The 14536-nt window shown below is 34.4% G+C and overlaps 1 protein-coding gene across 1 annotated transcript; it reads left to right on the top strand.

The window, feature by feature from the left end:
- The first annotated feature begins 6394 nt into the window (after window positions 1–6394).
- LOC133291803 (uncharacterized) lies at window positions 6395–14206 on the top strand. Its single transcript, XM_061490135.1, has 5 exons — window positions 6395–6605; window positions 6897–6996; window positions 7932–7999; window positions 13133–13157; window positions 14054–14206. The coding sequence occupies exons 1-5, from the start codon at window positions 6481–6483 to the stop codon at window positions 14186–14188; spliced, it is 453 nt and encodes a 150-aa protein (XP_061346119.1). The 5' UTR covers window positions 6395–6480; the 3' UTR covers window positions 14189–14206.
- The last annotated feature ends 330 nt before the right edge of the window (window positions 14207–14536 follow it).

The following is a 14536-nucleotide window of genomic DNA, read 5'->3' as shown; positions in this document are numbered from 1 at the left end:
TAACTGGCCTCATATTTAAAATTATAAGAGATATAGACATAATTAATCCAAATAAATTTTTTTAAAAAATAAGAATAACATGTATTATTTAAAAAATAATAATACATAAAGAATTTAAATCAATTAAAGTTGGTGTGCTTTAATCTTATATATAAAAGCAGATTCATTGTTACAAAAGATTAAAGTGTTGTCATAAAATATAAATTTATTCATTAGTATCATTAAAAAAATTGGAGAATGTATCATAAAATTTTATACCATTAATGTGTTAATATTTTAAAAAATATATTTAATAATAAAAATTGAAAGGAATAATATGATACAACTCTAATATTATGAACATTGAGATGAGATTTTACATTTCAAGTTAAGGGTTTGTTACTAGCTATTTGGCCATTTTGCTCTTAATTAAATAAAAAATAATCATTTTGCCCCCGTTCCAAAACTATACACTGATTTATCCCGGTTTAATCGATTAAATTGTATATTTAATCGATTAACTTTTGAAAATTTATTTTAATCGATTAAGTGTTGAATATTCATTCTCTTCGCTCGTGCTTATCGCACCAAAGTACATCTTCCTCCTCACTCAAGTATTCATTTCACATATCCATCGACAGTGCATCTTCAAGGCTGAGTTACGATGCTGAAGCTCATCTCCATCACTAGACATACAATATTTATAATAACATCCATAACCATTTTAGTATCTAAACATTGGTTTTGGTTGTGTTTTGTTGTATTATGGCATCATTAATACTTCTGAAATGTTGAATGAATAGCAATTTTTCCTCCATTCCAAGAATATTTTCGTCATAGCAACTCTTGCTTGCTGCGCACACTTAATATACAACATTTTCAGTTCACCTGTTTTGCAAAAAAACCATCGGAAAAGCCATGTAAATGAATCAACAGAGCCATAATTCAGAATAAAAAAAAAATATTGGATTTTTAAGAGAGAGAAAGAATGAGAGACATGTTTACCTGAGGTTGATGAAGCATAGAGCGAGACGAGGATGAAAAAAAAAAGAGAATGCAAGAGAAGCCATGCTCTGTTTAGGAGAAAAGCCGAGAATGCAAAACTGAGTAAGAAAGAGTTGCAATTAATCGATTATTTAATCGATTAAAATAAATTTTCGACAGTTAATCAAATCGATTACATATATCATGTAATCGATTAAATAGTGACAGATATGTGTATAGTTTTGGAACAGGGATAAAATAATTATTTTTTATTTAATTAAGGGTAAAAAGGTAAAAAAGGGCTTTTTCACCCTTTTGCCCCTTATTAATTAATTAATAACCATTTTGTCCCTGATTCGAAACTATTTATCAATCTGCCCCTCTTTAATCGACTACCTTGCATTTTTAATCGACTAAATGGCCAAAACAGACAAAAAATGACTGTTGGGAGATTTAGTCGACTAAATCTCCCTATTTAGTCGACTAAATCTCCATATTTGACAAAAAAAGGTTAAGTCAGTATGATTTTAATCGATTAAGTAGGGAGATTTAGTCGATTAAATCTCCCAACAACCATGTAGTCGATTAAACATGCAAAGTAGTCGATTAAAGAGGGGCAGATTGATAGATAGTTTCGAATCAGGGGTAAAATGGTTATTAATTAATTAATGAGGGGCAAAATGGTCAAATAGCCGGTAAAAAAGCCTTATGTTACTTTACAAAAAATCCACAAGTTTTTTTTTTTTGTTTTTTTAGCAGAAATTTCACAAGTATCAAGCACATGTTGCATTCCATTGATTTTTTTTTTTAATTGAAACATGTAGTTTAAATTAACTGAATTCAATTAAAAAAAATAACTTATTAATAACCATATTTGAGTACGAATATTTTTTTTATAACATTGTTTAAAAAAAGAAGAATGCATGCACATACATAAAAGAAAAATAATTTTGAAAGATATTATACTCACCTATTGTATACATTTAGACTGCTATTTGACCATTTTGCCCCTCATTAATTAATTAATAACCATTTTGTCCCTGATTCAAAACTATCCACCAATCTGCCCCTCTTTAATCGATTAACTTGCATTTTTAATCGATTAAATGGTTGTTGGGAGATTTAATCGACTAAATCTCCCTACTTAATCGATTAAAAAATCATACTGACTTGTTTTCCCTTGTTGCCTGTTGGGAGATTTAATCGATTAAATAGGGAGATTTAGTCGATTAAATCTCCCAACAGTCATTTTTGCCTGTTTTGACCATTTAATCGATTAAAAATGCAAGGTAGTCGATTAAAGAGGGGCAGATTGGTAAATAGCTTTGAATCAGGGGCAAAATAATTATGAATTAATTAATGAGGGGCAAAAGGGTGAAAAAGCCCATTTAAACAATGAGTTTAATACAAACAACTTTCAAGAAAACATTTTTTCATAATTAAAATCTTAATTAATTATAATGACCTAAAATTTTTTTATACATAGACTCCGTAGGTTATAATTTTCTATAGACAAAACAAAAGTATATTGTGTATATCCTTTTACAATTTTTTTATTTGAACAATCATGTATTTTTTTAATTTTTATTTTCAATTAATATATTTCTATTTGTAATTATAAAAATGTTATATTATTTTTGTTTTATTTTTCATTCAAGTTTTTGTGAAAGAGATAATGGAAAATATTTTATTTTTTCTTAATTTTCATAAAAATTAAAAAAATGAAATGAAAAAAATATAACTTTTATAATTAGTAAAGAATTAACTAAAAATAAATCCAAGATGGGTTTAGCATACAAGGTTGAAGGTTGAAGACTTTGGGCTATATGTCATAATTTATGGGCTTGAGATGATTCCTGTATATGTGAGGGTTATTGTGTGATTCTGGCGCAATGGAAGATATTTGGGGTGTACCTACAAAGACACTCTGACGCTCAAGTTATTATCAATGCTAGATTTTTGTATATTGAATGGTAATAAGATTATCGTACCTGAGTTTGCACCCTTCGTATTTATAGCAAGCTTTGTGCCGCCTTTGGTAGGCAGCATACCTTCTTCTTGGTTGTTGTGGGCTGGTGCCTTTCTGTCTCAGCTGGTGCCTTTTCTGGCTATTTCCTTGGTGATCAAGTCTATATAGTAGCCTGTCTCCCTAGAGTGGTGGCAAAATGGAGCTGTCTTTCTTGTGTTGGTTTTTATGCGCAGTGGAATTCATCTTGTTATAAAGCATTTTCTTAGCCTTTAAGTTATATAAGGCGGCTTAATATTATAGTTCGCGCAATGCTTGGTAAATGTATCTTGCGTAATGTGATCATTGCGCTTTTTTGGGCCCTTTATGGGCTTTAAACCTCATGGGCCTATACATTTATCCAGATCAGTAGCCCCTAACTCAGCTTTATGCTTGTAAGCATAAGGTGTAAGATACATAAGTTATACTCCATAGTCTCTTTGCGTGATGGTTTACTATTATCCTTTACGCGCTATATAACTCATTCCACATTTGTTTATTTTTGCCAATGTAAATACCTTCATCAGCCTACCACTTAAAAACGGTTGATAAGACCTTAAATGTCAGAAGCATTAAATGCTATCTTAGTTACGTGAGGGTTTTAATTGCCTACGTGAGATGATTTAAGCTTTAATCCTTTCATCTTCTACACATGTGCCCCTCTATTACCGTTTCAACTAAAATTTTATACTAAAAATTCTTCGGTGACTTTTTGTATTTGTACTGCTCTCACTTTGTGGAGGGAAAATGTTTATCAGGCGAGAATCCTCCTATAAAACTTCCACTGAGTGCTATTTGTTATCATCCCAACTTCAAATTTCCTTCAACGATATGTCCTGCTTCAACACTCTTTCCAGAAGCCCAATATAAATCTCAGGTATATGCATTCTCCTTCTCTTCATCATTATTGTATTTAGAACTTCTTTGAGTCTATCTACTTAGTTGGTGATAAGTTTTATCTTCGTTTGAGGAGGATGTTGATACACGCTGCTGCCTCTTATATATATATATATGAAAAATATTTCTGCAGCCACTTTAGATAAGGTTGTCTACAACTACCTTTTTTCACTAAGTACGATCGATCGTACATTAAAATTGCATTTTCTCTGTCCGCCACGTCAGCCGATAATGTCTGAGGAAAGAGAAAAAAAGAAACAGCTTTATTGTTATAACTAAGTACGACCGATCGTACTTAGTGAAAAATGGGTAGCTGTAGACAACCTTATCTAACGTGGCTGTAGAAATATTTTTCCCTATATATATATGTGTGTATATATATATATATATATATATATATATATATATATATATATATATGGGTTTTATAATTTTCAAGTTACATGAGAATTGAAATCTTATGTTGTAGAGATAAAAAGTATATGAGATCCATATATTAGAAAAAATTATATGTAGGACCCACGTCAGCACGGAAATCAAAGGATGTGTAAGAAGATTTCAATTCTTATGATGAATGAGAATTATAAAACCCTATATATATATATATATATATATATATATATATATATATATATATATAGTGGATATGTGTTTAGTTAGTGTACGCCACATTGTTGGAGGTGGCATGTTAATGTAATTGTGGAGACATATAATCCTGATGTTTGGAGACGCGGTCTTTGAGGGAATAGTGATCAAAATGTCACTGTTCCTTAATTTTTTTTTTCCTAAATGTCACGTCAACAGTGTTAATTCCCAATATGCAACGTGGACAAGTTCGTTGGGCACTATAGCAAACTCAATTGGCAAAAAAATTAATTTATTGCTTTTTTAATAAAAAATTACGAAAAAGTAGTCATTTTGAAATTAATTACGAAAATATAACAGTCAAACACGCCTCATAGGGGCGTGACCGGTTGGAGAGAGACACGCCCAATGTCGGGCGTGACCTAAGCGTGACTCACGCCCACATGGGGCGTGACCAAGTTGGAGAGAGACACGCCTAATGTTGGGCGTGTTTCACCAGGTGCTGCCACGTGTCACAAAAGTCAATAATTTGACCGTAAAACTTTGGAAGTCCATAACTTTTGACTCGGGTATCCGAATTAGGTAATTTTTTTTTATTTCACATAACTTTTCGAGATCTACGTAATGACACCTAATTTGACCTATTTTGTCTCTCACAAAAAAATTTGAATTTACAACAATGATACCATAATTATTAAAAATGACATGACTTTGTTACCTTTTAATTATTACTAAAAATAATCTAACATTTTTATAATCACGAACAAAAACTTAAAAATCAAAATAAAACGAAAAGCACTCACTTAACTTTTTAATATAAATTATTTGATATTCTGTCACCGACATATGTTAACTTTTATTAATTATAAATTTCATAAAATTCTTCATTCCAAATTTTAATATATATCTCAATAACATACATAATTAACCTTATCATAACTTACCATAATCATAAGGATCTTTATTATGAATGTTTCTAATCATAACAGTGGTTTTCTGTCCATTAATTTTTGTTTAAACGTTCTTATGGTATCATTATTGTAAATTTAATTTTTTTTGTGAGAGACAAAATATGCCAAATGAGGTGTCATTATGTAGATCTCGAAAAGTTATGTGGATTCAAAAAAAAAATTACCTAATTCGGATACCCGAGTCAAAAGTTATGGACTTCCAAAGTTTCACGGTCAAACTGTTGGCTTTTGTGCCACGTGGCAGCACCTGGTGAAACACGCCCAACATTGGGCGTGTCTCTCTCCTCGGTCACGCCCAACATTGAGCGTGTCTCTCTCCAACCGGTCACGCCCTTATGGGGCGTGTTTAACTGCTATATTTTCGTAATTAATTTCAAAACGACTACTTATTCGTAATTTTTTATTAAAAAAACAATAAATTAATTTTTTTGCCAACTCAATTTGCTGATGTGTCACGTTCCTAGTGGACACAAAGTTCGTTACTTCGGGTAGCGAACTTGGTTGCAATTAATGCACCTGCATGTTTCTCTAGCGAACTATGTTGCATGTCTGCCATGTGTCATCGTGACAGGTGGAAACATGCAAGTGCATTAATTGTAACCAAGTTCGCTATCCGAAGTAGCGAACTTGCCACGTGGCATACAGGGAAATAACATTGTTGGCGTGATGTTTAGAAAAAAAAAGTCGGGGAAATGTGACATTTTGGTCAGTGTTCCGTCTTTGAAGTTTTTAAAGATTTTTATATATGGGTAATAGGAGATAATAATTATCTGCTACCGGCTCATTTATATAGTTGGAGTCCACTTTCAAGGAAAGAGAGTGAAAAAGTAGAGTGAAACCCATCTTAAATTTGTGTGTATAGGAAATAGATTTTTTCTTTTGTAACATAAGAATAATACATCCCTTTATATATTTGTATAAATGGGTGGAAGATAACTCAATGATAACATTTTTGGGCTGGATTCATGGAAATAAAATATTTTGATTGATCCTTGCTACTGTATTAACAGCCCCCCATTTCTAGTGATTTTCCAGGATATCTAATATTCAGACTATTTAATGTCAGGTTCCCTGTTGAAGCCGATGGATAAATGCTTCTTGAAAATAAGCTCCAGTGAACACTTTCCAGGTTCATCTGTTAGGGCAAAAGCAACACGTAACCTGCCACTTATAGTTCGAGCAAGGTAGGAGTTGGAAATAAAATTTCTGGTGCATTTATTTTTTTGTGCATGCCTATTTAGTGTATAAGCCTAAAAATTGGTTTGGCTTCAACAAATAACACCGACGGCTAGTCTTGTTCTGGTTTCATTTGTTATTCTAATTGAATTTTATGGCGTGATTGTCGATTGTAGCTTACGTTTAAGTCATTTGCTTGTCTAAAATCTTGATACAAGGATAAGATAATTTTAACAAGTTGGTACACCTTTCGGGATTATGCTAACTTTTTTGTGTTTTTAATCTCTCTGCTAGTACAGTGGGGACGGTGGAAGACCTAGTAGTGGAAGTGTCTTTGTTGGTGGCTTTGTATTGGGAGGACTAATTGTTGGTGCATTAGGTTGTGTATATGCACCTCAGGTATGTCTGCAGAGCCAGCCTTGTCCACTTTTATATTTTTTTCTTTTCATGTGGCAGGGCAGAAGGTCCCTTCTTTCTTGTTTCTTTAATTTATTGTCATTTTTAGGTGTATAAGTTCATGATGAGCCTTAGAGTAGCAGTAAGGTTGCTCTTTCTGACCGAAAGGTCATGGGTTCAAGTCTTGGAAAGAATCTCTTTGCAAAATATGTAAAAGTAAGATTGCCTGTAATCGACTATCACCCCTACCCTCGTAAGTTGGGGAGTTTTGTGACCGAGGTTTACCTTTTTTTTTAGGTGTATCAATTATTCATATTGTGGAATATTTTCTTCTAAAATTAGTCGTGGGAAAATACACATTAGTTCTCTCTACTTAGGCCAAAGTTTAGTTTTGTTTAAATCAGATGTGAATCTAATCTTAATTCTTAACACATCACTCAGCAATGGCTTTCTGTATTAATTTCCATCACTTTACTCCTATAAAGTTGTAAGATACTTCCCCTCATTATGTACACATGCATCAAATTTCAATATTTCTTCATTTTCTATTGACACAGCTCTTTTGTATCATAAAAACTACTTCCACTATTTGCGTGACATTTTCTCATTTTCTCTCTAATGATGAATCATCATATAAATGTTGTTTTTCAACAATTGATTTATCAGGGTTCGTTTTCATAGATTGATCTTGCTGTTTGTTCATATGCTGTTTTTATTTCCATCGGCTACTGCTTTTACTGGATAGCTGTGCATATGCTTGACAACAGAGAGCTGGATGATGTGAATCTACTTGTTTTTAAATTTTTTTCTTTAAGGTTTATGAACTGCTGATTTTTGTACATAGAGCCGCTTTTTATATGTTGTTAACATTTTTTTAATGAGTTCAAAGGTCAAAAAGAGATTAATTATCTTTGACTTGTATGTTATTAATTTTCCAGATAAGCAAGGCAATAGCTGGAACTGGAGCTGACAGTAAAGATTTTATGAGGAAACTTCCAAAATTTATGTATGATGATGAGACTCAGTTTTGTTATCTACGTCGTGTCACCATTGAAGCTACGTGTCTTACAGTTAGTTACATTGTCCACGTGTCATGTAGTTAGTTAGAGTTCTTTTGTTTCTTACTCGTTTATTAGTTGCTGTATATATACTGATATGGACCTTTGAGTTCTGTATTCTCATTGATTCAGTTTCTTAAACATTCAAAGTATGAAGTTCTCTTCTATACTTGCTTTCTTCTTTCTCTATTGTTTGATGGTATCAGAGCTCTTCGCAGAGCTCTGATATGCGCCTTCAATTCGATTCTTTTTCTTCTACTCCGCATGCATATCGATTTGACTTTGCTGCTGTTAGATCTATTTGATTTCTTGTGTTTTTCTTTTCTTCACATGCAAATCGAATCGATTCTGTTGCTGATAGATCTGTTCGTTTTTCTCTTTCTGTAAGCAAGAAGGTGATTCAGAGTTCTGCACTTGCAATGGAGAAAGAAGCAGAAAGCACTCCTTCACATAGGGAAGGTAATCCTATGAAAACTAGTCTTCTTGATCTGTTAGATCCAGGTAGTCCCTATTTCCTTCATCCAAGTGAAAATCCTTCACTTGTTCTTGTATCAAATCTGATGAACGGGAAGAACTACCATGGATGGGCGAGGGCTATGACCATGGCTCTAATTTCAAAGAATAAGGTATCATTTGTCAATGGTACAATTTTGACACCAGACACAACAGATCCACGTTTTCCAGTTTGGGAGAGATGCAATACTATGGTCCTTTCGTGGCTGCATCGTTCAATTACAAGTTCTATATCTCAATCCATTTTGTGGATGGATAAGGCATATGATGTATGGAGAGATCTCAAGGAGAGATTTTCTCAATCTGATATTTTCAGAATATCAGATTTACAGGATGACATTTATCGTTTACATCAAGGAGATAGCTCAATCTCTGATTATTTTACTAGACTCAAGATTCTTTGGGATGAATTGGAAGCACTCCAACCCACTCCTACTTGTAAATGTGTTCGTCCATGCTGTTCAATTGCAGTGGAGGTTAAGAACAGTAAGGAAAGAGACTATTCAATTCGTTTTCTCAAAGGACTCAATGATCAATTTTCTCATGTGAGGTCCCAAATTATGCTCATGGATCCTCTTCCTTCAGTTAACCGAGTTTTTTCCTTAGTTGCACAACAGGAACGACAGTTGCAGATTGAAAGTTCTGGTCCAATTCATCATGACAATTCAAGAATTTTCTTTAATTCTGCTGAACAAGTTCCAGAAAGAGGACGTGGACAGACTCGTGGAAGGGGAAGGGGATTCAATCCTGCACGTGGAAGAGGATCTAGACTCTGTACTTATTGTGGGAAGACTAGCCACACAGTGGAGACATGTTTCGAGAAGCATGGCTATCCTCCTGGGTTTAAGCAAAGGAACCCTATGCATAAGATCAATGCAGTTGTAAGTGAAGAGTTCAATCAGGTTGACAACTCAAGGGAAGCTGACACAAAAGAAAATTTCACTAAAAGTCAGTATCACACCATTATGGAGATGATACAACAAACAATGAAAGTGCAACATGCTTTGCCTCCATCCTCTCCTCATGTCAGCAATATGGTTCATACTAATGTACTAAATGTCGATAGTCAATCTTCTGAAGCAAGTAAGTCATCAAATCAGTGGGTCCTAGACACAGGAGCCACTGATCATATCACTTTTAACTCTGCCAATTTATCTTCTATCAAGTATATTGAGCCAATTGCCATATCCTTGCCCAATGGAACACGGGTCTACTCTAATATGTCTGGTACATTAGATATTTCTAAAACACTTACGTTGACAGATGTTCTGTATGTAAGGGAATTTGGCGTCAACTTAATATCAGTGCATAAACTGATTTCTGAAACTGATTGTCATGTGACATTTCAGCTTCAAAATTGCCTCATTCAACATCAACAATCCATGGAGATGATTGGTTCTGCTAATCTGGTGAGAGGATTGTATGTGATGCACCAAGATGGACCAATCAATGCTGTGAAGAATGCTGACACAACAAAACAATTGAATTTTTCTGATAACAGTAGTTTCAATTTACAGTCACATGCCAATGATATATGGCATTTTCGTTTGGGCCATTGCTCCAAACCTGTAATAAATACCATGATGTTACAGTACCCATTTATTACTTGTAAACATCTAGATACTCCATGTGATATCTGCCACATGGCTAAACAAAAGAAACTTCCTTTTGCTTTAAGCTCCACTGTTTCCAAAAATGCTTTTGATCTCATACATATTGATATTTGGGGGCCTTATTCTGTACCCTCTATTCATGGTCATCGATTTCTTCTAACTATTGTTGATGATTGCACAAGATATACATGGGGTATTCTTATGAAGTCAAAGTCTGAAGTCAGAAATCATATTTCATCTTTTGTTGCTCTAATTGAAAATCAATTTCATAAAACCATTAAAGTCTTTCGAAGTGATAATGGGCATGAATTTCTAATGACAGAATTTTTTAGACAAAAGGGCATTGTTCATCAAACTTCTTGCATAGAGACACCTCAACAAAATGGAATTGTTGAGAGAAAACATCAACACTTGCTCAACACTGCCAGAGCTCTTCTCTTCCAAGGAAAACTCCCTATCAGCTTATGGAGTTATTGTATTATTCATGCCATACACTTGATCAATCGAGTTAGTACACCAAAACTGAACAATAAGTCACCATATGAGCTATTGCATAATACTCCACCAGTCATCATACATCTTAAGGCTTTTGGTTGTCTTGCTTTTGCATCCACAATTATGGCAGGACGTTTGAAATTTGATCCCAGGGCAAGAAAATGTGTTTATATTGGTCACAAGGATGGAACCAAAGGATATGTTTTGTATGATATATCCTCTAAACAGATTTTTGTTTCTCGAAATGTAATTTTCTATGAGGATCACTTTCCTTTCATGGATACATCACCATCAGATAATGTTGATCCATGGCCCACTGATCAATGTGCATCTTCTTTTTATGATATTCCCACTGTACAGTCTCCACCTGTTACACAGGGGCTAGACACATCCGAAACTACAACTTTCATTGAAAGCTCAAATGATGAGACTCAGTTTGTTTCTTCACAGACTGAGAATACTGCCAATATTTCTGTACCAGATAATTCACATATCAGACGCTCCACACGGGTAAGATGTCCACCCAAGTACTTATCTAATTTTCATTGCAATTATTCTTCTGCTGATGTGCTACCCAGTCTATCATCTACTAATCATCCATTATCATCTGTTGTCTCATATGCAAAATGCTCAATGGAGTATTCCTCATTCTGTCACAACATTAGCTCTTTTATTGAGCCAACAACTTACAAGCAGGCAACTCAATTTCCTGAATGGATAACTTCCATGAATGAAGAGCTAGAAGCACTCAATCGCAACAAGACCTGGGATATTGTTGATTTGCCCAAAGGGAAACGTCCTATTGGTTCCAAATGGGTTTATAAAATAAAACACAACCAAGATGGAACCATTGCCCGCTATAAGGCTCGTCTAGTGGCAAAGGGATACAACCAAATGGAAGGAGTGGATTACTTTGAGACTTTTTCACCCGTTGCAAAGCTTACTACAATTCGATTACTGCTTTCAGTAGCTGTGGCTCGTCAGTGGCACTTGGAGCAGCTAGACATAAACAATGCATTCTTACATGGGGATCTATCCGAGGAAGTCTACATGTCCATTCCACAAGGTGTTGCAGTTGATGGCAAACATAAAGTATGCAGATTAAGAAAGTCCTTATATGGGCTTAAGCAAGCAAGTAGGCAATGGAATGCTCGCTTAACAATGGAACTTTGCTCTCTTGGGTACTCACAATCTTCCTCTGACCACTCTCTTTTCACCAAAGCCAATGGGAAATCATTTACTGCTCTTCTGGTTTATGTGGACGATATGGTTCTGGGAGGAAATGATTTTGATGAAATAAGTATGGTTAAAAGTCATTTACATCTTTTGTTTCAGATCAAAGATCTTGGGCCATTAAAATTTTTCCTTGGCCTTGAAATAGCCCGTTCCAGTAAAGGTCTAGTTCTCAATCAACGAAAGTATATTCTAGAACTATTGCAAGACAGTGGATTACTTGGCACAAAACCAGTCTCCACTCCCATGCAACCTGGTCTTCGCCTCAGCCAAAATCAAGGATCAGTCTTTTCTGAACCAGCAAAGTATCGAAGACTAGTAGGGAGACTTCTTTATCTCACTAATACAAGGCCTGATATTGCCTTTGCTGTTCAACAATTAAGCCAATTTGTGGCAAACCCCATGCAAACACACTTTGATGCAGCTTGTAGAGTTCTTAGATACTTGAAGGGTTCCCCAGGTAAAGGATTGTTCTTTTCCTCTGTTAATCAGCTAGTTGTTTCTGCATTCTCTGATGCAGATTGGGCAACATGCCCTGATACTAGACGATCCATCACAGGTTTTTGCGTTTTTCTTGGTTCTTCTCTTGTGTCTTGGAAGTCCAAGAAACAGACAACTGTGAGTCGTTCATCTGCTGAGTCAGAATATCGAGCCCTTGCTGCTGCTACATGTGAAATCCAATGGCTCACGTATTTACTTCATGACTTGCAAGTTCCAATTACACAACCTGCCATGGTATATTGTGACAACCAAGCAGCCATCCACTTAGCACACAATCCCTCATTCCATGAGCGCAGCAAGCATATTGAATTGGATTGTCATGTTACAAGGGAGAAGATTGCTGCTGGCTTGATACATCTTCTACCTGTCTCGACCACACAGCAGCTGGCTGATGTATTTACGAAGGCTTTACACCCTGCATCTTTCCATGACTTTCTGGTCAAGTTGGGGTTTCATGATATTCACCTTCCAACTTGAGGGGGGGTGATGAGACTCAGTTTTGTTATCTACGTCGTGTCACCATTGAAGCTACGTGTCTTACAGTTAGTTACATTGTCCACGTGTCATGTAGTTAGTTAGAGTTCTTTTGTTTCTTACTCGTTTATTAGTTGCTGTATATATACTGATATGGACCTTTGAGTTCTGTATTCTCATTGATTCAGTTTCTTAAACATTCAAAGTATGAAGTTCTCTTCTATACTTGCTTTCTTCTTTCTCTATTGTTTGATATGATGAAGAAAAAGCTCTGGAGGTCAGGAATTATACGTGCAGTTACCATTTATTTGAAACCATGCCCATTAATGGTGTCTGAACAAAAAAAGAATAAAAAAAATGGGTTTTAGTATATCCCCATCGAAGTTTACCCAGAAATTGACGTCAATTATCCAAAATACAAGAATTTCAGCTGTGAACATGGTCTATGCTGGTAGTGATGGATCCAGAAAAATTAGGTAGTGGGTCAAGATGAGTAAGGACAATACTGACACATAAGAAACTATTTGTAAAATATTCAAATTTAAATATAAAAGTACATCATTATACGCTAACAGGGTTTAATTATGATTCATTGTTAAAATAAATCATTTAATAGTATCATCTTGTCATATGTTGCTATAACATAAGCGAATTCAACTTCTATGTTAATTATATTAAGCAGGTATGGGGTAAATCGTAATAAATTATGGAATATAAATATATAACAACAAAAAATTATATAATTTGAAGTTGGGACAGTGAAGGAATATGACCTCGTGACCTGCAATTTAGGTCTGCCCCTGTATAGCTGGTTGTGGACATCTTTCAGGGAAGAAGTAACTCATACTTTAAGCCCATGTTATAATTTGATGTTGGGTTTTATAATTATTGATTATGACTTGTAAGAAACTTTACTGTGTGTATTTATAATTTATTAATGAAGTGGAACTTGTGAAGAGTTGCACTTGATCTATTTATAATTTATAATTTATTTATGTAACTTGGTTTTGAGGGCACAACATTTGATTTTTAAATTTATACTTCTGAGTTCTGATGTCTTCCCCAATCTTTTGTTAAAAGTTTTTTTTTTTGCACTGTGCATATTGTCCTGTCATTTTGCTATACAAATTACCGTATCGAAATTCTTGTTATTTTCTGCTGTGATTAAAGCAGAGGACTCGCAAGGTGCTATCTGAGAAAATAGCACAGCTAAATTCTGCCTTAGATGGTGTTTCTTCACAATTGTGGACAGATGAAGACCCAAAGGAACCTGCATCTAGCTCGGAGGAAGTTGGAGCTTCCATATAATAAATGATTTGAGGATATTTAAGCACAATTTCTCACCTTTTTTTGGTGGTCAAGAAATATTATCTTTAGTTATTGGATTTTAAGTTTTACTAGTGAATTTTGCTTATCGGAATTATCTATTTCTTTTTGTAATGTTTAATTGTTTATAGATATTTTTTTGTTGGTTTTAGGTAATTGACAGCATCGATCTGGCATATTCCTGGTTCTTGGCTGAAATTGAGATTGAATTCCACAAATAAAAAAAAAAAAAAAAATGTTGTCATCTACTCAAAGTTGCAAGTCCACAAATTGCTTTTGGATCATTGAATCTATTCTATATGAACTTGTCAGTCGTCACAAGTTGGTTGC

The sequence above is a fragment of the Gastrolobium bilobum genome, unplaced genomic scaffold, assembly GCF_033153095.1.
Source record: "Gastrolobium bilobum isolate Gb01-03AN ecotype WA unplaced genomic scaffold, APGP_CSIRO_Gbil_v1 utg1885, whole genome shotgun sequence".
Taxonomy (NCBI): domain Eukaryota; kingdom Viridiplantae; phylum Streptophyta; class Magnoliopsida; order Fabales; family Fabaceae; genus Gastrolobium; species Gastrolobium bilobum.
Note: the sequence above shows the minus strand (reverse complement) of the source record. Positions and strands in the feature narration are given on the sequence as shown.